Source organism: Antedon mediterranea, chromosome 11, assembly GCF_964355755.1.
Source record: "Antedon mediterranea chromosome 11, ecAntMedi1.1, whole genome shotgun sequence".
Classification (NCBI taxonomy): Eukaryota; Metazoa; Echinodermata; class Crinoidea; order Comatulida; family Antedonidae; genus Antedon; species Antedon mediterranea.
The window spans coordinates 19,967,291-19,993,942 of record NC_092680.1 but is presented as its reverse complement, the minus strand read 5'-3'; the positions used below and the strand labels follow the sequence as shown (position 1 = coordinate 19,993,942).

Sequence of the window (26,652 nt, the reverse complement as noted above, 5' to 3'; positions counted from 1 at the left end):
GTCAAATGGAATCTGGAGACGACCAATTTGGAAAAAGAAAAAACTCATGAAAACGGTGGACTGAGATGAACTAGGTGTTTCCCTCTTACGGTTTTCATTTCGCCGGGCAGCCTGAAATGGATAGATTAGGAAACAATAGGTCAGATTTGTTAGGCTTTGAGCTAACCTGCGCCGGCCCCAACAACAAATTATGTATAAAAATTGACATTGACAAAAATACTTTGTACTTAGTATTACTGTACATTTAATATTTCCTCCGTAAAGAATAAGTATTAAACAACACTGACGTTTAATAAATGTATCTTATAAGAATCAAACTTGTTTACTATACTATGCAAATATAGAAAGTACTAGAGTTGTATCAATTGTACCCACATCTCAAAAGATTTTATTTTCGATAATATGGGGATTCTGGCTCTAATTTACATTAATGGTAACACTTACTATTAATCTAGCAAAGAATACATCCAAAAAGTTGCGTTAAGATCAGAACTTTTATTGAAACTAAACTAATACTAAATTTGGAAAACGAGAAAAGGAAAAATAGAAAGTTAAAACTTTAGCGTTAAAGATAAAGAAGATATATAAAGATAAATAAAGAAAGATATCTGGCCAATTCCAGATTTATAATACATGCCTTGTGATTAAGGAGTTAGGAACAGCAAACTTCCACCATTAGTTCCATGCTGTTGCCAAATTAACAAATGAGGGGTATAAAACTTAATAAAATAAGTGATTTTAAATTTTGCATTATATAATGCATTTACTACAGTTAAAAGCTCCTGAAATAACTTAACAGCGATCAATATATTGTAGAATTCACGGTACAGCATTCGATGCAACCACTTTTGAAAGGTTATACCAGACGTCTAAGTAATTCACAGTTGTGATTATGCTATACACAAATACAAATGTTTACTACAAAATGTGCTAATACATTATTACAATTATACATTGTTACAATTCTATATTTTGAAAGACATTGTCTAAAAAATGGATACGGAATAATTTTATAAACAATACGTTTTTGTATGAAATGTTATGAATGAGTCATAGTAAGTCAGAAGAACCAGCAAGTTGTAGCAGTCACCCATATCGTTGAAATATATTAATTTCTGATGATATTGCAGAATTACTAAATTGGTGGTAACACCTTTAAGATAAAATTCTTCACATCTAACATTTCCTGTAAAAATAAAAGTTAAATAATTTAATCTAACACACAACTAAACCACCTATTATTCTTAAAAATATATTGTCCCCCAGAAAAAAATAATTCTTTAAAAATTGTTAATGCCATAGTAATGTCACATTATTCACTTTAACCAAAAATTGGATAGAAAAAAAATTATTTACCTGAAAAAACTGTAATTTAAAGCAAAAAATAGTCAAATTGGCAGCCAGCCAAATGAGTTTTTGGTTGAATTTAATGATTTATTTTGTCATTTTATAAGTGAAATTTTGTTTCCGGTTTTTTTTTCTACAGAAGTGATTAACTTCAATAAAACTAAAACTACAATGTAACTGATTCAAAGTCTGATTTAATTAATCTTCATTCATCATGTTTTTGGGGGACATCTTTAAGTGTTATAAGCATACAATACACAACTAAACCTCCTATTATCATTATTACAGTGCTTTATCCTCATGTCATCATTGTTGAGTCTAAGATGCATCATCATCTCATTATTCACAACATTATCTTCATCATCCTTGACTGACATCAGAACCATTCAGTCATAACTGATACCATGCATTGTTGTCAAATTCATTGATCATCTTAATTGGCAGTCATCACAATTCTTTGACATTGTCATCATTAATTTAATTGTCATGGTCAGTTATTGTCATCGTCCCTGTATATTATCATTTAATACAATAAAATGATCTGTTTTATTCTACAAGAAAGAGTCACTCTTTTATATTTATCATATTTTACATACTTTTGCTGATGAACTGTGTTCTAGCCCTGGATAAGTTGTAAATGTGTGATTTGTACACATTTTGGACACTACACTCGCAGTCATCTGTCCGAATTTATAATTCACCATAGGGTCACGGTCACCATGACATTGAAGAATTGGGAATGAATTGTCACCTTTTGAAGCCTACAACATATAAACAAAAACATTTCATGATTATTTTTATATTTCTAATAGATGGCACAATATTGACATTTGTGGTGCAAGTTTGTTTTTAATAAATATGTTTACACCACTAACCTCTGGAAAAGATGCATGCAAAGGAAGCCAACAACTTAGACAAACTACACCACCAACGGGTTGCGGATTTGACAGTGCTGAGTACAAAGCTACAGCGCCCCCTTGTGAGAAACCACCAATTATGATTCTTGAACGATCAATGCCAGCTTTCACTTCTTCTTCAATAATACTTTGTACTTAATAGATGGTTTAATTTGAATTAGTAAATAAACTGTTAAATTATTGTAATAATAATGAATTTAAAAAGAGTAAACAATTATGTAATGGATGTGAACTCATTTTTCCACCTTAACACAATTGAAGACTTACTAAGTTTAGATGAATTGATAATACCAGCAGAATCTTCACTACCAGTAAATGATAACGAAACAATATCAAACCAGGCAGGCATTTGAAATCCACTGTTTAGAGTCACAGGTATTGTGGGCCTATGTAAAGAAAAATAATGTTTTAGACTGTTTATAATTGCTACCGTATAGTCTATTGTGTTACTTATTCTTTGTGTCTTATTTGTACAATTTCATTTATTCAGTATAATAATTGTTAATTAATACTTACGCTGTTGGACAAATGTACTTGATATGAGGTTCTTTAAACGAATCTAGTCCTGCAGCCCATGAATGTCTAACACAAATGAAAAATAAGAGAACACCACAAAAATGAATGATGTATATAAATTATTGTTTAATTATAATTATTTAAAAACAAATATTTTCACTATATTGTCACTTACCCAGTATCACCCAAGCCATGTAGAAAGATAACCTGAAAAAAAAGTTAAATTAATATCTATTCTAGGCACAAATTGATTACTATGAATAGGAAAAATATATAATAATAATAATAATAAAGGGCATACAAAGGATGTGTCAATTGGACAAATTGAAAGTAAAAATTGTGAATTAATTAACATTTGAAAAAGTAAATTAAAAGGTTGATACAAACCGAGGCTGTATGTTTGGCTGTTGGCTTGACTGTTGCTGAGCCGGCCATAATTGAGTATGAATTGCCACACATACACCGTACAAGTGATGGTAGGAATAAGAGTGTTATCTATCAACAAGATAAAACATATAGTAGATATAGTTAACATTTTACAGTATGTAGTCCTACTACCAGCAGCAACATCAAATCTATTATTGTCAGAATGGTTCTAAATAATATTAAAATCATTGTTTATTCAACACAAATATAGTAGTAGGTCACATCGTTTAACCAGAGACGAGTGAAACACAAATAAACTCATTTTACGTCACATGAATGGGAAAAACAATCTAAGTCTCATCAGCTTTTAAAAATTCTGTTTCATCAATATTTTTGGTTAAAAAAAATGTTTTATATTATCGTTTATGCCTAGCTAGGCTATCCATTTAAAATCAATATAGGCCAAGGCATTATAGGTTTAGTATTATTTATTAATATGTATTCATTTTCTTCCTTTATTTGCTTTTTTGAAGGTAAAAAAAAGTCTGCCAATATAATAAAAATAATAATTAACATATTGAATGTGTAGACATGGATGGCTTGGGCTTTACTACTACTCTACCTGACCGAGAAAGTAGGTCCTAGACCTACTACTACATACCTAGGCCTAGCTAGTTGACTAGGCCTACCAACTCTTAACAGCGGCGAACTAGCGCCCTACACACAACACAGAAGCTAGGATTCGGAGGCTAGCCTAGCCTAGCTTATTGAATTTAGCTTGCTTAACAAGTTGACAACCTTTTTAATTGAATCAACTTTATTTACATAATTTATAAATAAGTAAATTTCTTACAGGTGTTGCTTTTGAATAATTTTTAAGCAGCAATTTTGTTTTGAATAAAATCATAGATCAAAAAGATCGAAAAAAAATAAACCAACATCTATTCTTCCAGGTTCTAAAAAGATACCAATTTGGTCGATGAAGCAAGGTTTGCTATTCATATTGTACTACGTAACGTCTGTAGAAAAGTCTACTTGGTTGAACTGAAACTATTCAGAGCGTCATTCTGACGATAGAGCGTTCTCTACTTCTCTATGGAGCGCCATTTATGCCTTTATTTACTTCAGAAATAGAAATACTGTAGTACTACGGTAACTGGTCCAGTGGATCAAATTTGGCACCGGTGGAGCACAGTGATATAGAATAGAAATAAGTCACTAAAGCCCCTTTCTCACAGATGTGCCTGCAATATACTGGCTGGCGTCGTGCCGGTATCGTTACCGGCATATACCCTTCTCATCGGACTATCGTGCCGGAAATATAACCGGAATATATCATATTTATGATTTATTATGAAAATTTTAACAAAATTAAAGATGTATTGTCCGCCAAAAACATTAAAAATGAAGGTTCATTAAATCAGACTTTGACTTAGGTTATTTTGTAGTTTAGTAATAAAGTGAATCACTTCCGTAGAAAAAACCCGAAAAAATAATGTTTTCACTTAGAAAAAGACAAAATACATACATTCGTAGCGAAATGTCCGATTTATGCAAGATATTGTATTGTAATGTTATGAATAAACGTTTATGGTAGTCAGTGTGTATGGCCACACCGTCCCAGAATAAACATGTTTTAAACAGATAGTTTGTCTCCGATGGTTTTTGTATGGGGTTTAATGGAGAGTGAAATAAGATCAAATATAGAACATTTGCAAAGATGCCGATTTCTAGACCAATTTCGAAGCTTACTAATTCCGCCCCCGGGCTAGGCCTTAGGCATATAAGTCGAGTTTTTAAAGTAGAAAACCCCACCTAAAATGTTGAAGTCGCGTCTGGATAGTTGAAATAACATTATCATAATGTATAGTAAGTATAAGTATAAGTGCAATTATGGGCTCTATTTTCATTATTAGCTCTGCCCCAACCATGGTGGGCTGTACTAGACACTTAATATTTAATTTCATACTTCAATGAATAGGTGCACTTTCCGGGGACACTAAATAAGTATTTATCTTAGACAAACGCAAGTTATTAAAATCACTGATATGGCTTGAAACTAATTTTTCTTTTCCATTACGGATGGAGTAACCGATATTGAACTATATTGAAATATTTTTGAATTCCAGAAGTATTTTTTTCTCAATGTTTTTGTATGTGACTATTTCGCTGTGCCAAATTGGATCCACTGGAGCACAGTGTATTAACATACGAAAATATATTGAAACTTAATTGGGTCCACTGGAGCACAGTGTATTAACATACGAAAATATATTGACATTCAGTGACTTATTTCTATTTTATATCACTGTGTTACCCTGGTGCTAAATTGGGTCCACTTGAGCAGTTACCGTAGTACTATTTCTATTATTGAGTTAATAAAGGCATAAATGGCGCTCCGTAGAGAAGTAGAGAACACTCCAGTCGTGTCAGAATGACCTCTTAATATACCTCTAAACGAGGGGCCAGCAAAAATACGTACCTGGGGGATGGGTGAGGATCCGAGAGGCATTGGCAAGGATCCGAGAGGCATCGGCGGGAGTAAGGAACTTTTTAGCCTGGGCCTCCTAGCGGCCTAAATATCTTTAAGAAGGAATTATTTAGCCTAGTTAGTAGACTAACTAAGTAGGCCTAACTAGGCCTGATGATAATAATATAAGCTTTAGGGTTAGGCCTAACTAATAATAATAATAATATGCTACAGTATGTAAAAGGCATGCTGTGGCAATTAACCACAAACACGTGGAGAGTCACTCTCAGAAGAGTGGTTGGAGTGCAGTAATACCAGGGAGACATCTCCCTGGTAATACTAAGGCACCGGCGCCTCTTCTAATAATAATCATAAGATCATGTATGTAGGCCTACTCTGTGTATGGTGACATTCTGTACAAAATACCATTGCAACTTCAATAAATTGATTAAAATAAAATTGTTGTTATTATTTCAGATAGATAAAATGCAGTATGACTAGTAGTAGTACACAATGCAGTAGCACCAGACCTCAAACTGTACAAGTAGAAGACAGTGAGGCTAACAATATTACTGATATATTAGAAGAATGCAGAATTCTTGGCCACAAACTTATATACCTTAATTATAAAGGATTGACAAAATTGCCAACACAACTTTTTAAAGATAATGCCTTTCTACATGTTGAAGGTATCTACCTTAAACGGAATCTATTACAGACACTTGTAAGTGTTAGCATTAATATAATGCAAGAGATTCATCAATTTTGACCTGATAAAATCTAATTAAATTTTAATAGTGATTTTCTCGACGTTTCGATCAATATGCTTTGATCATCCTCAGGAGTGAGAACTAACATACGTGGTGTACCTCAAACTTATATCAACATTTGATTTCGCCATGCAAACCTTCAAACAATAATGATTTTGTAACCACTTCAATATTAGTATGTGTTGCTATATACTGTTAAACAACATTTCTCTCCATAGCCTCAAGATTTAAAGTTCTTATCAAACCTGAAAGAACTGTAAGTTTACCTATGAAAATATTATTTCAGTAATAACAATGTTGTGTAGTTACAGCTTGTGATAAATGAATTAGAACAATCTAGCCACAACTTTTCACACACAAACTTGTGCACATTACAAATATAAGGGGTTTTTTCCACTGACATTTAGCAATGTAACAACAATTACTGTAAATAATAATAGATTAATTGTTTAATAATATATTGTTTTTAGGTATGTACCTTCTAATAAGATAGCTGACCTTCCTGAAGGTAATGTGTTTTCATGGTTTTTAAGACGTTTTATTTAATTGCAAATGCCCTAGAAATTGATAATCTAAACCACTTCTGTTCGGTTGATTTCATCCTGTAAGTAGTTACATATAAAGTTTAATATTAATGAATAATTGAATATAAATAATATTTGCATTATGTTATTTTTCTCTTTATAGATATGAGTGAATTGTCAAAGTTAGAATCGCTAGATCTCAGTATGAACAACCTTACGCATATACCTTGCTGTGTGTTTGATATTAAATCATTGAAGACACTTGTCTTGTCACAGAATTCTATTGTTCATCTCCCACCAGGTAGCTATTCATGTTAAAATGTTACAGTCTTATTGGTGAGGTTTGGTAAGGTTTCAACCTGACCAATTTTTAGCAGAAGCCTTTAAAAACCCCATGGCCCAAACAGTGGATTGTTCCCTCTTGTTGCGACAACTTCACCACCTTAATACTCATGGCTACGGCACTGTAATTCAAGGGGATTTTACCTCTAATTTGCTTAGGTAGCTAATACAATTTTATACATTATTACAGAAGGGGTTTCTGAAAAACCGCTTATAATGTATCTTTTTTACATTGCTATAAGCATGGGATTTGTATTGTTTTCAAGTAAAGCATAAGTATGCATTTTGTATGTACAGTATTTTCAATAAGCTACCATCCATTTCTTTAGTAATGTTTTACATCCATAGATATTGGCAAAATGACTGGATTAGTGACACTTATATTAAACCATAACAAATTAACATCGCTACCTAGTGATATTCAGAATTGCTCTTCACTACAGACATTAAATCTTGACAAAAACTTTTTGAGTGTAGTTCCTCGTCAAATCACTGTTCTCCATTGTTTAGAAGAATTATCAATTACTGGAAATAATCTCCTCTACTTGCCAATGGGTATGTGCTGGGAAGAGTTTTCACTCTTCCCTTTTATGTGCTTTATTTTTTTTATCCACATTTTTGCTTTGATTTTTGTTTTTGAACCTATATTAATATTGTTATTTTTTCATTCATATTTATACATTCATTTAGCTGGAAAATATTTGTAATTTTGATTTTGTAAATTGTATAAATAAAAATAAAAATTGAATCAAAATAAAAAATCTATTTTACTCATGTATATAAAAGAGAAGTAATTTTGTTTATAGTAATAGTAAGAGAAAGATGTAGGAAAGTTTTCTCTTTTACTTTAAGATCTTGGGTACTGCGCAAATTTAAAAAGAGTATATGCTGATAACAATGGATTGTTTAAGTCTGTGCCTTTTAGTTTGTGGTCAAAAGAAGTTGGAACATACCGGTATGTTTAATGTTCACATTAATACAATGTTTATAGTCACTACTGTTGAAAAAAGTAATGTCAGGCTCAGACCAACCCAAGTTTTTTATATACAGTATACAATATCTAAACACCATATAGAATAGTGGTTCCTTTCTTAAACAAACATCGACATAAATTGTTTTTTTATTGTAGGTGTGGAACTGAATCCAATTCACGTCGCATAGAATTCAAAGAAAACAATATGTCTGCTCACATACCAGATGAAATTCAAAATATTTGGTCACGTCCTGGGTTACTAGTAACCTCGTTGCTCGAACTGTCCTTTAGAGTTGTTAATAAATACAAAGGTTTGTCCGCTATTGCTATTTTATTTAGTTTAGATAAAATCAATAAATAGTCAAAACCATGTATAACCAAGTATAATCCCATGTTCGAATATAACCCTTCCCCCTTAATTTATGTAAATGTTAAACACAAAACTTTGGTAAACTCCATTAATGTAATTGGAGTGTGTAATCCCATCGCCTAAGTTTTGGCAAATTTCATACACAGGCTCCTAGAAGCTATACATTCCTACTAAAATGTACTCATCATATTTTCTAATTACAGATATTTTACAGATGTCAAGATTACCACGAAGTCTAAAAGATCTGGCTACGTTTGCAACTGCTCACTGTGAATTCCATGGTTGCAATAGGCCTTTGTTTACAGCTGGCTATCCTCATCTCATGAAGCACCCAATAGCTACTTATCGGCAATCTAATTCTATTACATTTTTAGGGCTTTGCTGTTCTGTAAAGTGTCTGGACTTATTTACTAAGTTTCCACTTCCGTTATAATAATAGCATATGTGTATGTGTATATTATGTATAATAATAAGATTTATTCAATTGTATTTATTGTCATAAGATACATCATAATATGTAATAACAACAAAAAATGAGAGTGTAAAAAAAGAGTAGAATGCTGGAGAAACTTAAATAAGCTTAGAGGGCTTTCAGACTAGTTCCACCAGAAAAGTATTTAAGTCAAATATGTATATATAAATAAACATTTCAAGAGTATACAGGACTGATCATTCTTATATATTTGTTTCCACATTTCAAATTATAGTTTTAATTATGTCATAAACTGCTACCGTCAGATAAAAACTATTTACTTTTTTACTCGTTACTTGTCTACAGGTAAGTTTCCATCAGACTGTTGAAATTAGGATTATAGTAACAAAAAATATATATAAAATATTATATTACAGTATATATTATAATTAAAAGGAATACCGTAAATAAAATATTTACATAGCCATTAGTGAAATTAGCCTAAATCACAAACAGCATTAAAAGACACAAATATAAAAAATTTCCGGGGAAATGTAGGGAATTTTACAGTAGGAGGTATGCATTCTCGGAGTGCCCTTCTAGTTTGCCAAGTACTTCACTCAGTTTCTGAGTGCTTTCATTTAGTTTTTTTCACATTCCAGGCCAACTAGCGTTCCATACTTCGTAGGATCGTATCCGTCTTCTTTTCGTGACGTAACTTCCGCGACAATTTTTCCATGCAAAATTCCCAGAGAGTTATCGCGGTGATACGTTTTTTTTTTTACTTTAGTAAATTCCCAATTAAACACGAACGAATAATCAGAATAATCTTCGTTTATTTCATGGAAACAAAGTGAAATGGCCACAATGGAGGTAATATTACAAATATGTATTTTATATTTCATTATTCATCTTATCTAGGCCCTAGCTAGTTAGGTGGAGGCTAGTCAGCCACTGCAATGACTAATGAGAACAGCATTGGAGGAGGACGACGTAGGCCTAGAGAGGGCCTAGATAATGATTAGGCCTAGCTGGTAGGTATGATAATGCCCAATGAAACTAGCCTAGGCAGTCGTTAAAATAGTAAAATGTTTTTATGTTTTATACTGTATAATTGCAAAGTTGGTTTAATATTAATGTGTAGGCCTAGGTACGTATGCAATTTTTAGAATATTAAATTAATATCTCAACAGTACTGTATTGTATACAATACATACTAGACACACAATTCATTTGTTTTTTGTTTGTTTCTATGATTTCAGAGACGCCTACAAAAGGAGTTACTTCATTTAGTGTCCAACCCTCCTGCTGGTATCAAAGTTGACAACGAATCTGCTTCAAAATCTCTACAAACGTAAGATTTAATAAATAAATATTTATAATAAAGAGACTATTAAAACTATTGGTATGGTTGGCATAATATGGTAAGGTATATTGTACTACTAGCATCATGTAACAGGCATGGGTTCGAGACCAGTATTGTAACATAAATGTATAAACAGAACTTGTATCATAATATTACTAAAATGCACCAAGATTAGCATTATTACTGTAGTGGTATCAGAAAAAGAGTATGACATTGTCTCCCTGTGTCATATCAATGGTCCTATATATGGTCTTAAATAAACTGTGACCTGTTTTATGTTGTGTGTAAACACATTTTTTTTCTGACAGATAATAAACCCATTTTTTTTTTCAGATGGAATGTGGATGTACAAGGTGCGGAATCGTCATTATATGAAGGCGAGCAGTTTCAGTTACAATTTAAATTTACCACTCGATATCCATTTGATGCCCCTGAAGTAAGTATGTCGGTCATAATGAGTAATTAAATTGTGTTGAGTGATGTTTGGTATAAAACAGCTTGGATTAAACATGAGGTCATCAAACAGTAAAAAAGTTATGATTAACAAGTTTTAGAATTAATTAAAACTAATTTGAAGCAAGTGAATAGCATGAAAACCCTTTTTTTATTAGTAACCAGCAATCTCCATTACATATTTTTTAACTAGACAAGAGGCCCAAAGTAAAAGTTACATTTTTACTGGTCCTTCACTTCGTTTACCTTGGTCAAAGAATATGGGCCAAAAGGCCTATAACAGGGAAAGTCAATTCATTACTTTGAATAGAATACAGACTGTCTTCCTGTACTATTAAAAATGAAAATTAATTCCCATTCAAAAATCACAGTCAGTCCCAGGCTTTTGGAATTTCGGTGTAAAAGTACAATCTTACCTTTTTACTACAGTATACATAGATATCCCTATCTCTACATGCAAGACAGTTTTGTTAAAACCTATAAATTCTGGTCCTTTTCATGCCCCAGAGTGCATGTAGTGGGAACAATTGAGACTCTTCCACTATCCTTAGGCAAGATGATTTACTCTCATTGTTTCATCCTTCGGATGGGATGTAAAGTGCACGTGCACGTTAAAAAACTTGGTAACTCTATTCGAAAAGAATAGGGATCATCTCCCGGTGTGCTGATCTGGTAGGCGCTGTGGAAGGCCTAATCCAAATTTCCTCAATTTCCAGTTCAAGATAATTATATTGTCCCCCTAAAAAAATTTTTTTTCCATTTTATTTTTGAGCATGCCATTTTAATGTCACATAATTAGTTATTCACTTTGGTCAAAAACTGGATCGATAAAAACATTTAAAAAAATGTATTTTGAAGCCAAAAAATACTTAAATTGTCTGTCAGACAATGGTTTTTGGTTAAAATTTGTTTCTTTTGTCTTTTTATAAGTGAAACACTTTTTACAGAAGTGAATGACCAAGAATTAATAAATCTAACATTTAAACGTTTATCTCTTTTAAATAAATAAAATAAATGTGTTGTTTTACAGGTAATCTTCATTGGTAGCAATATTCCTGTTCATCCACACATTTACAGCAATGGTCATATATGTTTATCTATACTAACTGATGATTGGTCTCCTGCCCTCTCTGTTGAGACTGTGTGCCTTAGCATCCAGAGCATGCTCAGTAGTTGTAAAGAAAAGGTTAGTTACCGAATACATTTCAGGTTTTGACATTTTGTTTACCGTATATCCTCTGGTATAATCCCATTTGGGGTTTAATCCAACCCCCTACTTTGTGTCGGATTTCAGAAACTGGCATATCCCTTGGTTTAGTCCCAGTAATGAATTTTTTTCTGGATGTAGGCCTCACTCCAGTCAGTTCAGATGGGTTTTTACAAGAAGTGTTTTAACTTTAATTTTGTTCCTGAACCAGGGTTTCCCCAGGTATAGTCCCACACCCCAAAGTTGGCCTAATTTTGTATTCTAGCGGGGGGTGGGGGAAGGGATGGGATGCCATTATACCAGAGGATATATGGATATTTTCTTTTACAGATTTTTAAGAAGTTCTTAAAGGCTGTGTTCCCTTTATTTTCAAAATTTGAAAAGCGTAACTTTTGACAATGTTTATTTTTGTAAACACACAACAAGTATATATATTTGTCAGCCTTCTATATAAACTTTTTTATGTTTCAGAAACGACCTCCAGACAACAGCTTTTATGTAAAAACGTGCAATAAAAATCCAAAAAAGACAAGATGGTGGTATCATGGTAAGTTTTAATACATTTTTATTTTGATATCCGGAGAACTACCCCCTCATTGTCCAAGAAGTAGGTAGAATCATACATTTGTATATTTAAGATTCACAATTGATTTGCAGGATCTCAAATTTTAATATTGAAAAAAAGAAAGTAAGTTGATATCACTAACAGTGTGTTATGTTAATATTAATTTACTTTAAATGGAATTCTCAATTGGACTTGGTTTTGACTATTTAATCATTTTTTGAAGAATCTATATTTTTACTTTTTTTACGGATTTTTTAAAAGCGTTTCCACCTTTTATAAGTCCTTAATTGACACCAAAGAGTGCAAACATTCGTTAGTGCAAAATGTATAATATTTTTACTTATTTACATATGAAGTATTGAGGTTTCCAAAAAGAATACTTCAGAAGAAAAGTTGTAGCATAACAAGTCTGTTATATTTTTGGGAACAGATGTTATATTGCCAATTAACTTTTAAATGTTAATTAAATAAAATAAATGTTTATTTCTTTCATTTCATAGAGTTTACATATTCTTATTTCTTTGTTGTGAAATAATACAAAAATGCAAATTATACAGTACTGTATGTGTAACTGTAAGCCGTCAAACGATACAATTTTAATTTACATGTACCTCATAATTTCTATCATGTTTTGGTGATACGTTATTTTACCTTATTAAGCCATTTTTTGTTAACTGCAAAAATATACTGTATCAGCATGTAAACTGAAATGCTATCCTCAGTTTGTATCTGACATGTTGCTTATGATTATAAAGCCTCATCAATTCATGTTCTATAATGATGATGTCATTGATGAACTCAAGTTTAGACATCTGAATTATAAACATTGTCAGTATTTGTAATTCCATCCATCTCTTGATTGCAATATACGCTGATCAGTGTGGCAAGCATTACAAAAACCATCTATTTTGTGCGCTTTTAATTTCAGTGAAGATTAAATTAGACTGAGTGATAGCATGCAAAAATTATAATAATAATAGACACAATATTCATCATAAAAATAAAAGACACTTACTGTGATTTAAAAAAAGTCCAAATATACAGGACCGTAAAAATGCTGTGAAAGCATAAGGCTTAGTGTTTCATCAATCATTTGTTTCAATTAAAACGATTCTGGTATAGAGACATCTTTTCATGATCTATCCATTATCTATAGTTATTTAGATTAGTAAGACTTAATTTTCAAGTACAGTTGAACTTTGCTGTTGATCAGATCATTTAAGTTGTAATCATTTTTTGTGCTATCATGTTTCAATATGTCTACATCATTAGAAATATGCAAATCTAGTACTATGATTCATGTGACAACAGAATTTGTTTTTCTTGGACCCAGTTAGAAAGTCATGTAATTATTTGTTCTCGTTATTTCAGAGTATATATGTGTTTATTAGTGTATATACCTCTATTATTATGGCTTTTATTTTCATACTCTTTGGCAAAAAAAAATGCGAGTTGATTACAAAATTATATAAAATTGATACATAATGAGATTTACAATTATTTACAGACAGCAGAAAAATTACATAAATCACATTCACAATAAAAAAAAATTCATAAAACAAATGGGTGGATTAAAAGTGTTCATGGAAAGTTTTTTATTATTATAATAGCTTCGATAGAGGGATGGTTACTTATTTATTTTATTTATCAGACGATATAGTACCGGAAAACATGAATTTCTATATCTTCTACTTCTAGTTCTACAGAACAACTCACTGAGGAACAACTCTATTATAAAACATTCAATTGTGAAAGTCATAAAACACTATTGAATTACATAAATGCTATACTTGGTAAATGAACACAATTAAAAAATTAACATAGACACAGACAGTCTTACCTTCTTGTTAGTACTAATGTATTTAAATATTTTCTAGTTGTGTGAAAAACAGCTGCAATTGGAAGAATAAAATTACTTTATTCAGTTACAATTTATTTTGACATTATGATTAATGTCCTTTAAATAATTCCATTATATGATGATCAATCAAAGCTGTCAAACTGCTGTCCGGAAATCGAGGGCAGTTTTTAAAATCGAGTGTAAAATTGTTACCATAAAGAATTGTTTATTTATTTCTTCTTTTATTAAATTTTATTTCATTGTATTGTAATGTAAAAAACAAAATGCATCATCAAGGGAAAAAAAACAAGACTAAACTTTTTAAATGTCAGGAATTAAGATGATTTTTTATATACACTAAAATAAAACTTGTTCTGGTTGACGTCCTTTTTCCGGTAAATATTTTTCTAAAAACTGGAAGTTAATCATCACAAAAAGCCAAATAAACTACTACCCCTGACAGTAATGAAATATTTATGTTATTATTCAAAATTAAGATAAAAATGGTAAAATTATTAAATATTTACTTACGCATCACTCATATCATGTAACTATATATCCCTGTAGTGGATTAAATTTTGCTAAAAGAAAAGTCGGCCGTAAATAAACATTGACACTTTCAACTAGCAACACTCTAATTTCTTAAGCAGGGCAATTTCCACTTTTCTCTTTCTCTCTAAACAAGAAAAAGTCTGGCATTTAAATTGAAGATTTTTTAATGTAGTATTAATAAAGTGTAGTATTATTACTTTATTATTTTTCTCTAGTGTTCTCTCGCTGTAATATACAGAAGAATGTATTAATATCAATAATATAAATAGATAATAAAATTATCAATATTTAATTTTATATCACAGTGATAACATCAATGCAAGATATTTTATTTGTAAAGCTCTGTCTACATTATCAAACTACTTTGACAAAAAAAGTGTGATTTGCACACATATGGTAGTGATAGGCCCAGATATGGTAGCGATATTCTCAAATATGATAGTGATATGACCTCATCATGTCCATCACATTGTATTGTTATATGGAGACAGCATTAAGAAAAAAACAAAGGACAAAAAAGATCATTTCAAATAGATTATAATGATGATTTCCATTTAATTTCTTGATTTTTTGCTGATCAGATGGAAATGTTAAACTCGACTGCAAGAAAACCCTTTTTTCGTTTGGCCTTTTTATTTTTTAAAAAAGATATTTTATTTATTTTATTTTATTTTATTTAATTTTCAGGCAAACATACATGACAACACAGCGGTGCAGCACCCTGAGGATTGCCATGAGTGCAAAGCACTATCGAGATGGCTCTCCATATACTGCACTAGAACATATAAGACAAACATATACACAAGATGCTCTACATAGACAAAGACTTATTATTAAGTCTTTGGGAGTGGAGTTGTAAATTGTCATGAGAAAAAAACCCTGACATATGACAGGACTTGAACCCAGGACCCTTAGATTGGTAGCCAAGCATCATAACCACCAAGCCACAGCTCCACTCCATGTGATTGAAGATAAAAATTATCTTGGTGATGAAACCATAGTTAATACAAATGATGACAAATGACATGTTTTTAATCATTTCTAGTTTAATATTTCATTCTGTATTCTTTAAGGTCATTTTATACTAGATTCTCATAAACATTTTTAATAAACTTGGCATTCAGTTTCATTTTTTATTTTCGCAAGAGAATTGAAATCGATTTCTTTAATCCTTTATAGAATCGTAATGAAGATCTAGAATTTTTTTTTTATGGAAAGAGTTTCACAGGATTTTGTTTGTATTTTTTGTAGCAACAGAAAGTCAACAGTAATAAAGTTTTATTTTTTTGAGTCGCATTTAATTAAAAATATATGAAAGTGCAGTAAAAAAAATGAAAATGAAATGAAAAAAACAAAATGCATCATCAAGGGGAAAAAACAAGACTAAACTTTTTAAATGTCAGGAATTAAGATGATTTTTTTTATATACAGTACACTAAAATAAAACTTGTTCTGGTTGATGTCCTTTTTCCGGTAATATAAATATTGGAGGAGGGAGATGTTTATAACCGTCATAAAAAATCTATTATGATCCGCAATGTTAGTGGAAATGAACATGTGAATTATGGTAACAAAGACAGCGACAACTTAATGGTTTATGCTCTATCATGATGCAATATTAGTGTTGCAGAGGATAAGTGTGGCGAAAGATGAGAACGTGGCGGAAGAAGAAAACGGAAGATGAAGATGTGGTGGAAAATGGGGATGTGGAAGAAGATGAAGATGTGGCAGAAAAAGAAAATATAATGAAAGATGAGGATGTGGTGGGAAATGAGGATGGAGCAGAAGATGAAGATGTGACAGAAGAAGAAAATATAATGGAAGATGAGGATTTGGTGGAAAATGGGGATGGGGCAGAAGATGAAGATGTGGCAGAAAAAGAAAATATAATGAAAGATGAGGATGTTGTGGGAAATGAGGATGGGCAGAAGATGAAGATGCGGCAGAAGAAGAAAATATAATGGAAAATGAGGATGTGCCTGCAGATGTGGCGGAAGATGAAAATATGGTGGAAGATAAAGATGTGGTGGAAAATGAGGATGGGGCAGAAGATGAAGATGCGGCAAAAGAAGAAAATATGGAAGATGAGGATTTGGTGGGAAAATAAGGATGTGCCTGCGGATGTGGCGGAAAATGAAGATAAGGGTGTGGTTAAAGATAAAAATGTGGTGGAACATGAGGATATGGCGGAAGATGAGAATATAGTGGAAGATGACGATGTGGCGAATTATGATGATGTGACGGAATTATACATTTACATGCTTCTTCTACTGTATATCCTTGGTATAGCTCAGCCAGCATAAGGTTCATGCCAATACAACAGTGTTTTGTATATTGTGCGTTGTCTTTTAAGAAGATTGCCTTGACTATTACACCTTATACAATTTAAATATTGAGTTCGTATTCTACAAGCGAGTTACGATTAGCTCTTAATAGAAATGAATCTTAAGATGATATTTTATTTCCCTTGAGTAGTTAGTATACACATAAATTGATGCGTTTTAATCCATTTCATATTACATATCTGCATCATAGAGTTCGTCATATCAACAATGTAGGATCTGTCTAAATCGTAAACTCATCTGTCATTATGGGTCTTCTTACCCATTTGGTGTGACACATTGACTCTAGTGGCATTGTTTCAAAAGAAGAAACTAACGTATTTAAAACGTTTTCTAAAATTATAATTATTCTTTATCAAACACCAACTAAAGAACCTATGGCACACAGCAACAGACATTTCCTAAAGCTTGGTCCACTATTATTGGACGAAACGCAAGAACGTAACCGCATCGCAAGCGATTTGACCAAATCACAACGTGTGGACCATCCGAACTATCGCTTGTAATTGATCAACTCACTTGCGTTACGTCTACGTTGTTGCGTTGTTTTTTAGGTGTGAACTAAGTTTAAAACATACTGTAATAATATAATAATATTAATATTTTGTGTCAAATTAGAAATATATTTCCGAAAACAATTATATATATATACTCCCTTTTATAGTACACATTTCAGCTTTAAAAGTCATTCATTCAATCCATTTTTCAATTCACAATAGCTTTGAGCAGTTTTGACAAAAAAAACTGCTTTTAAAGATAAACGTAACATTTTCTTGTTAAAATGTTTTTTAAGATTATCAGGATTATATGGGCTTACAGCATACTTAAGATATTAATTTGTGACTTAATATTAGTTGCGTTCTAAGATTAATGATTTGTTTTATTTTTAATGTTAATGTGCTTTTTAGGTAGTCTGGTGTTATGGTTTCATTATGCATCGAGTGCATAACACCCCCCCCCCCCCCCTTTTTGTACTGTTATGGGGACACAGTTTATAAAGGTGCCCCTTAATAGAGATTCAACTGCAGGACATTTTATCTTGCTCCGACGCAATTTTTAATTTCTATATAGTCAATACATTTCATAATAAAAATTTATATTCCAAAATTTTTTTCAGATTGAGCTCATATTTCATGTTTATATTGAAAATATTGTATTTTCTAACTATTCGTTAAGTAGGTTTAAATCATATCTAGTCTATAAAATGTTTTCAAGTAATTCAAAATATTAGTATTTCAACGAAAGATATAAAGCCCCAAGAAAAAGAAATATAATTGTGTTTTTTCCTTTACAGATGATCAAGTGTGATTGAGCTGGAATCTACAAACATTTACAGATATGAATTTAAAGATATTTATATGCGGGAATGTCTGCTAGAAAAAAGCAAAAGAGATGGATCACTGGGGGTGACATTTTATCAAAGTTTAAAATTCATATTTTAGCAGAATATTTTATTAAGTTGGACAATTTGCATTACTTATTTAAAGTAATTGTTTGATCTTATGGGCGTGTCTTGTGCCACTGCAACTCAGTATGGTAGTCTGCTTTTTTTAATGCCAGAACTAAAGGCCCGTTCATACGATATGAACAATTGATAGATTAATATATACAATTTGTCTACAGAAAGCAGAAGAAATTAGAAAAGTGTTAATCAATGTTATTGTTCGTAGTACTGATCATGACGTTATGTGATTAAATTTATGAAAATAGTTTTTCTTTTTACCGTCATCTTATTGCCCGTAATATAAATGATATCATAATAATAATAATAATTGATTATAGTATTGAAAGATGTGAGTAATACAAATCATAATTAACTACACTTATAAAGAAACGAGTTGTCTTTGATCGTAAATATATTTTTTTAAATTGAGAGAAATGATTTAAATATTGTCAAATGATAATGATGTTTTATTTCTTTTGCCTCTCGCATTTAATAACATTTGCTTTAAATTCTACGCACATTTATTTTGCTTTAAATTCATTTCTACGTACCTTTTATTCGATTCACATACAATGTATTTTGTGATTTACTTGGTTAACCACTCCCTCGTTTATTTCAAATTGATTGTATATTTATTCGTTGGAAAACAAGGGCTTCTTTTCGAGATTTTACGGTACTATACTATTTTTCATAGTATGACGCTAATAAACAAGTTTTTTATAGCGCAAGGCCACGTTTGAATTACTAAAATAAATGTATAAAGTGATTTTTCATTGATAGCAGTGCTATACAGGCATATCTATGATGGTTAATAGCATCAAAAAATGGACAGGGTTGAATTTAGGGCAAGTCAAGCGTCTTGCTCAAAACACACCTGCTTGGAGGAAAACGGTAACGAGGTGGTAGTCAATCGCCAGTATGGACGGCGCTTGAAATTTGAAAAAATATACATAGGAAAACAAAAATTTTTTAAAAATTAATTATATAGGAACCCAGAATATGTAACATCGCTAACACACCAAAAACAAGCCACTCAATTGAGATTCAAGATACTCACTTATTTTAATCAATTAATAATTAGAGTGTAGTTTTTCGGGAGAAAATTTGAATTTAAAGATAGATTTATAAATACTGTAGACAAAACCAAGGAAATCAAATAATACATAAACAATATTATACAATTTGAATTATTCTGTTATATTTTTATATAATGATTGTTGCAAATGGAGAGTTGATACAAACATTTGTATTTTTTAGTTCAACAATAAATATTAGATGAAATACTATAATACGCGTTATGTTTACCTTTTGTGTAAACGTTTCATGTTGTTACTTAACAATGATTTTATTTTATTTTTTACTAATTTATTTGTATGCCATCAATTCTGTTTATATTATGTAAAATAAGAAATTGATTGTAATTAAATAAAATATTACTCTGTATTATCGACTCTGTATTTGTTTACCATGTTACAGCCGTCATGTAGCAGTGTCAAAGGTCATGTGTAAGTGTGTCATCAAAATCAAATCCTATGTACCTGTATATTATATTTATTTACCATTGTGTCACTTGGAATAGGTCTGTATGTTAGCAAACATCTAAGCTTGGATTTCCTTGCCATTGCTTGTGCAACTGAGATCGAGTTCAAGGAAGCTGAATCTGCAAAAGCATATTTGGCAGATCCGTCTGCCTTTGTTGTGGCTGCTGCTCCAGCTGCTGCAGGCGGAGAAGGAGAAGAGAAGAAAGAAGAAGCAAAGAAGGAAGAAAAAGAGGATTGTCATTACCGAAATGAAAAACAATCTATCGACATTTGTGTTCACAACGCACTACGCAGCTATTGAGTCTAACGGTCATTCATTGCATTTTAATTAGGTCTGGCCGAAGGAAATTAATTTAATGGTATATATATTATTAGGTTTAACCGAATATTCGATGGTATTTTTAGTCTATCCAATATATTAAGACATGTAATATGGCAATTTTTCTAGTTTATATTGATAGTGAAGAAATGTCACTACATACACCCAATGAAAACGATTTGTCTATTTTTACAATGAAATTGATAGCTTCTTCATAGCAATAGAAAGAATGTTATGATAATGTTTACTTTATTTTTTCAACTTTTATTCTGGTATTATATACAGTATTTTTAATTAATATATTAATTAATATTTTATTTTTTTCATATCTCTTTTTAGTTAATTTGTAAAGGCAATCCCGCCACAAGATTCTAATTTTTTTTTTAGATCCTGCATTCGTCCTTTTTCTAAATTATCTCTTGTCATTATTGTTTTTGTTACTTTTGGACGTAAATAAATGTTTTTTGAATTGAATTGAATTGATTTAAAAATTGAATCTAAGTAAATTTTACTGCAAACTATCGGACTTGTAATTTCAAACAATAGATGAACTGCAGACGCTTCAGGTTTAAAAATTCAACAAAACAATTGTTGCGCACGTCTTTGTATGTTTGACGCACTGTGTTATTGCATACACTCTATGTATTAGGTATACACTGTTATAGTAGTAGGCTAGGTGTAAGGATGTGTTCACGCATAATTATCATTAGATATTCTCTGGTTATTACACTCGTGTTAATTATCACAGCAGCGTCAGAACCATAAACTACTTAACAATGAACAATGTCCGATTCATTCTATTTAGTATGAATATATACGAATCTAGATCTTATCCAAAGAAATAGCCTAACATCTAATCTCCCATTAAAACTGATAATTAAAAAAAACAACATATTATGATTAAGGCAATGATATAGATTTTTCTTTCTATCTTTCTTTCAATTTTTCTTTTTTTAGACCTTTTTAAACATTCTACAAATGAAAATTCTGGTATCTTCAAATTTGGAAAGTATGGCTGGTGCATGCCACCTTCCATTTATGCTGTATTCACAATTTGATCGCTAAGTTTAGTAAAAGTATAACGGAACCTAGAAATGGAATTGCAATTATCTGCTAAGTAATCCAAGTGAACATCATATTATCCAATGTTTACCAGGAAGTGCTTTAATTAGCATAAGTTAAAAATGGCCTTTTTTTAGTCGCGTGCAAACGCGAGTCTACAGCTCATTATGTCGGTCGGTCGGTCGGTCGGTAAACTCAAATTTAAGCACGCAACTTTAGCCTTGTATATGGCCTTGTGTCTTATATCACGGTTGTTGGGGTGTGAGTAGATAAACATTAATTTGATGTTAAAGTTTCTGAGCATACCATGAAATCAAGGTAGTTATGACGTTAAATTGTGTAACATTTTTATAATATAAAATAAATAATATATTCCAGTAAGGTAATAATGTGCATTAAATATTTTTTTTAATTAAAAAAATCTACTTAATAAAAAAAATGAAGACTACTTTTGCGGTAAATAATTAGCATGGCGTCTGCTTTGACAGCGGGGTAGAATGATGAAAATTAGTTTTTCTTTTTTCCTAATCCATCATCTCTACATCGGTCAACATTATGTATATTAGAGTTTAATCCCTTTAATCCTGTCCAATCATCGCGTGCATATATGAAATACAAAATGCAGTTGGCGTACATCTAGAAAAGATATGACCTTTAAAGTTGTTGCGGAGACTGACCTGGCCAAATAGGTCAATTTGCTACAATGCAAATCGTATAATATGCTAACGCGCTGACGAATCAAACACAGGCAACCTGTAATCCACCCATGGATATATACTCCCATCACATATCTCATATCTACCCTTTTAAACGGTTTCCAGAAAATGAATTTCATTAAAAGCTTAGAAGATGAAATCGTCATGAGGCCTTGTTTATTAGACTTACTTGGCACTCACTTATTAGGACGCAATGCTATGTATATACAACTAAAGTTAGTAAAATTACTCTCAAGTTAGAGTAGGTCAAATGTCTTGCTTTATGCTCTATTGATTTTCATATAAGTAGCATAAGCAGGGACACTGTTATATGTATAATTATTATAGTATAGTACATAATATTTAGTGCCCTTTTTTTTTTAGATTTCGGGAAAAAATGGTTTACATTTTTATTTCCCTAACCTTTTAACTGAATGCAATTTTAGCACGATCAGGCAATAGACAATTTGTTATGAAATCTTATTCATTTTTATTGAAATAATTACAACGCAATAAGCCTTCCTTTAACAAAAATAAACTTTTTCGACGATTGGTTACCAATATGAGACTTTTTAATATTAAAAGCAAATCTCAATACAGCGATTAACTATTTTAATAGTGCATTTGTGTGACCTTTTAACGTATTCTACACTCGGCAACTCGGAGTAGATTGCGTCAGCAAGCGCCAATAAGTTGACGTTGGTAAATTACTGATACAGAGTTCATTTTGGTAATTGACAAATATTTGATAAATTATCCAATTACAATTCAGCTAAAATAATACAATGGCAATTCGAGAGAAAACGGAGTAAGTTAGTTTATGTTCTTGTCGTATCTGATATTTTTTCTTCTTTGTCACTAACTGGGAGAGTGGTGAATGAATGTGTTTGTGTCTTTATTTTTTTTCCCCGTTGTTTTTTCAATGACCTTTTTTTTTATTTATCACTGAAAACTATTGGTGAATCAGGAAAAGTTGGATGATAATAGTAAATCGTACATTTTAATTTCAAAGACTTTAAAGTGAATCCTTTTTGAAGTGTGAATGAAAACCCCTTGATACCATTATTGAGAAAACATTCATTCATAGCTAATCTCAGTGGAAATATAGCTTTTCTAATAATACTGTCTGTATTGCCTTACAACCTAGTTGCTTATTAATAATAATAACTATGACCTGTTTATGTCATTTCATCAAAATGACATGAAATAACGCTCAACCTCAGAGTTAGGCATATAATGGCAAATTCACCTTTTACTCATCTTCTTTATATGTTTAACCAACAGTAATATAACGACAATAACAAATAAATAACATGGTAATCGAATAGGCCTAATAATGTAATGGATAAAATGACCAACAATATTTTTAATTTTTTCAGATTTTCTGAAAAATATCATTTTTATCCGATCCTGTAAAGATTTTCTAAGATCGGCTTATCAAAGAATCAATGACGTCATCATGACGTCATATGATTACGGAATATTAGCAAGTACTTGTATTGTAATGATAAATTGATTAATGCATGGGTGTCTTGTGCTGTCTGTAACAAAGGAAAGGAAATCTGTTGTTGGTACATTCGATAACAATTCTAATAATAGATATATATTTGTTTAACTCCATCAAACTCTGCCAACAAAATGGAGTAGTGCATTATTAGGATAAAACACTTATTTTAATTAACATGTGTTCATAAAGTATACGCTGCTGAAAACCTGTATGAGTCTGAACTCTAAATTATACATTCTTAGATATATCACAGGTAAACTATAATCTGTTATTGGCTAAGATATACATTTTGTTACCATCATGCTCTGAATAGCAGAATGAACCATAGAGATATTATAGTTCACTATAATATCTCTATGAATGAACTAAATTAAACATTCAAGTTATCACACATGTCCTGATAGTTTGCCTCGTGAACAAATCTCTATTTATGTTGGTCAGAATATGTTGTTACCAACATGCTTTCAATACCAAAATAAACTAATTTAAACAATTTATCTCGTAGTTTTGTTTTAGTATTATATGTCTTTATAATTTTATTTCTATAATATAAATAATAATAATATCGATGATGCCAATTTTGAGTTACGATTTGAAATTCATAACCATTGATGAATTAATATTTAAAATTAAATTAACTACAAAACTGTTCTAAGTATTTGATCAATAATGTAATTGAACAATCATTAAAGGCAGTAAAATATTCCATTTGTATATAGTTAGTGACAGATGTCAGGGTATAGATGTTTTACGTTGGGATTCTAAAGGAAATGATGTCCATAATTATATTAATGTTCCCTACCTTAGACTATGTGTACACTATCAAACTACTTTGAAAAAAAAGTGTGATGTGCCCAAATATGGCAGTGATATGACATCACCATGGCCATATAATGGGCACATCACATTTTGGTCACATAAAGTTTGATATTGTAGACAGAGCTTTAGACTATGTGTACAAATACCAATTCCAAATATATAAATTTTAATATTTGAGCTTGCTTTGACAAAGACGACATGCATGATTGATTTTATGTATTGTTTTATTGGGGTTTAGCAAGTATCATTCTACTGGTTTTTGGAAGTTATTGCAGAATCTTTTTTTGGATTTTAGTCTGTTCTTATGACTCCTTGGTATTGTTCTTTTGTGACCAAATACATACAGCTAAAACGGTTACAAATTCCATCATTAAAAACGCAATCTAAATGAACAAACTCTGTGCACTATGAGAAAAAATAATTAGCAGAGGTATGTAAAAATATATTGTAGAGGAATCTTTTGTGCCCAACTTGATGAGGTAATGATGAACATTTATAAAATCTACATTTGGTAAAATCATAATTTTTATATTTTGTATTTGTAGTTTTAACCATATCGTTTTAAATGATTTTAAAGAATATTTAACATGTTTTTTAGAAATTATCTGAAATGATAGAAATTATATAATCAGCTCATTTAGTTGTAACAGAAACATTAAGTTGTAGTACTTGAAATCTTCTGATTTGTCAGCAAAAAATACCCTTTTTGACTGAACATGCGCAGAATGACTTTTCACTCGTCAGCCGAGTTAAACATTTGTTTCTACAGCTGGGAACGAAACCTCTCCATGGCCTTTATTTCTGTAATTCGCAGTCATATCCACACAAGGAATAGAAACGGTGATAACATATACAACAACAATAATAATAATCAATGAAAATAATTGTATTTTAAATGATCAAATCTTAACTTCTCTTATGCTATAAGGAATTAAAGATTATTATGTGATATAATTCCATAGTTTTTTAAATTTAAAGTCTCATCTCATTAAAACGATCGAGTATGCGCAGTAAAGTAAACTAACGACTTTTAAAATATTACCTTGCGCAGTCATAGCTCCATTAAATGCCGGTAGACGGTGATTGACATTATTCAGTATAATATTAGGTTTCATCTATTAATGCTCAGTTCTACCATGACACTGTTCATGACTATGAAATTAAATCTTCTGAAAACAGGGCGATATGGAGAATTGATCTGGCTAACGCATTCAGATGAGGAATATAAGCTATTAGTCGATAATGAAAATATAGTGTTTATGATTCTTAAGTTGTGAGAACACAGCATTAATGATAATTCGATTATTTACTAAAACACTGATAAAATATGTGTTATTATAGTAACTTTGCTGTTAATCGATATTGTTTTGTTTTTACTTTTTTTAAGTTTAACGGATGACCTGCCTTAATATTGATGTATTTATCAGTTAAAATGTTTAGGTAGATTCGGTTGGTTGTAAGAAGTGCTCTGAACAGATAGGATCCAAAGTGGATGGCAACCTCACTTTGTTCAGTTTAATTATACGTTAAGATTATGTAAAATGTTTCTAAGTTAAGAAATATTTAAAAAATATCATTCTTTCATTTAGTTTATATAATATTTTATTGTGAGTACCGTCCGCGTAGACTGAAAGCAAGACCTATTCCAATGAAGAAGTAAATTTAAATAATTAAAAATATGAATTATAAATATGGTTTACTTTGAGAAATTGTTATTTAGGCCTAATGTGATTCTGAGCCGAAATTCTGAATCAATACAGTCATCACATTTTATGTCGGGAAAAGTAAAGATAACATTGATTTTGATATGATTATAGTAATTCTCTTGTTTCTGCGATTTGATAGTTCTTATACCGCCGATTGGTATTGTCAAAGGATTGATAATAACAGCGCTGTTGGAGATATCGTTAATACATCTATCAATACTCATCAC

At 31.1% G+C, this 26,652-nt stretch overlaps 3 protein-coding genes across 4 annotated transcripts; 2 read left to right on the top strand and 1 right to left on the bottom strand.

The window, feature by feature from the left end:
• Positions 1–217: 217 nt before the first annotated feature.
• On the bottom strand, positions 218–4,098 carry LOC140062111 (acyl-protein thioesterase 2-like). Its single transcript, XM_072108165.1, has 8 exons — positions 4,000–4,098; positions 3,168–3,275; positions 2,956–2,987; positions 2,781–2,846; positions 2,532–2,650; positions 2,223–2,398; positions 1,944–2,108; positions 218–1,186 (listed from the first exon to the last, which is right to left on the bottom strand). The coding sequence occupies exons 1-8, from the start codon at positions 4,051–4,053 to the stop codon at positions 1,136–1,138; spliced, it is 771 nt and encodes a 256-aa protein (XP_071964266.1). The 5' UTR covers positions 4,054–4,098; the 3' UTR covers positions 218–1,135.
• A 1,444-nt stretch (positions 4,099–5,542) lies between these two features.
• Positions 5,543–9,246, top strand: LOC140062629 (leucine-rich repeat-containing protein 28-like). 2 transcript variants are annotated; one of them, XM_072108926.1, is made up of 9 exons: positions 5,543–5,687; positions 6,094–6,340; positions 6,605–6,642; positions 6,857–6,894; positions 7,074–7,211; positions 7,601–7,807; positions 8,105–8,207; positions 8,382–8,536; positions 8,799–9,246. In XM_072108926.1, the coding sequence occupies exons 2-9, from the start codon at positions 6,110–6,112 to the stop codon at positions 9,026–9,028; spliced, it is 1,140 nt and encodes a 379-aa protein (XP_071965027.1). In that variant the 5' UTR covers positions 5,543–5,687; positions 6,094–6,109; the 3' UTR covers positions 9,029–9,246. The 2 variants fall into 2 exon arrangements, with proteins under 2 accessions (XP_071965027.1, XP_071965028.1); XM_072108927.1 differs by lacking the exon at positions 7,601–7,807.
• Positions 9,247–9,741: 495 nt separating this feature from the next.
• On the top strand, positions 9,742–20,176 carry LOC140062092 (ubiquitin-conjugating enzyme E2 W-like). The gene is made up of 6 exons (XM_072108139.1): positions 9,742–9,880; positions 10,270–10,361; positions 10,707–10,809; positions 11,857–12,012; positions 12,505–12,580; positions 18,627–20,176. Exons 1-6 carry the CDS (start codon positions 9,866–9,868, stop codon positions 18,638–18,640), a joined length of 456 nt encoding a protein of 151 aa, XP_071964240.1. The 5' UTR covers positions 9,742–9,865; the 3' UTR covers positions 18,641–20,176.
• The last annotated feature ends 6,476 nt before the right edge of the window (positions 20,177–26,652 follow it).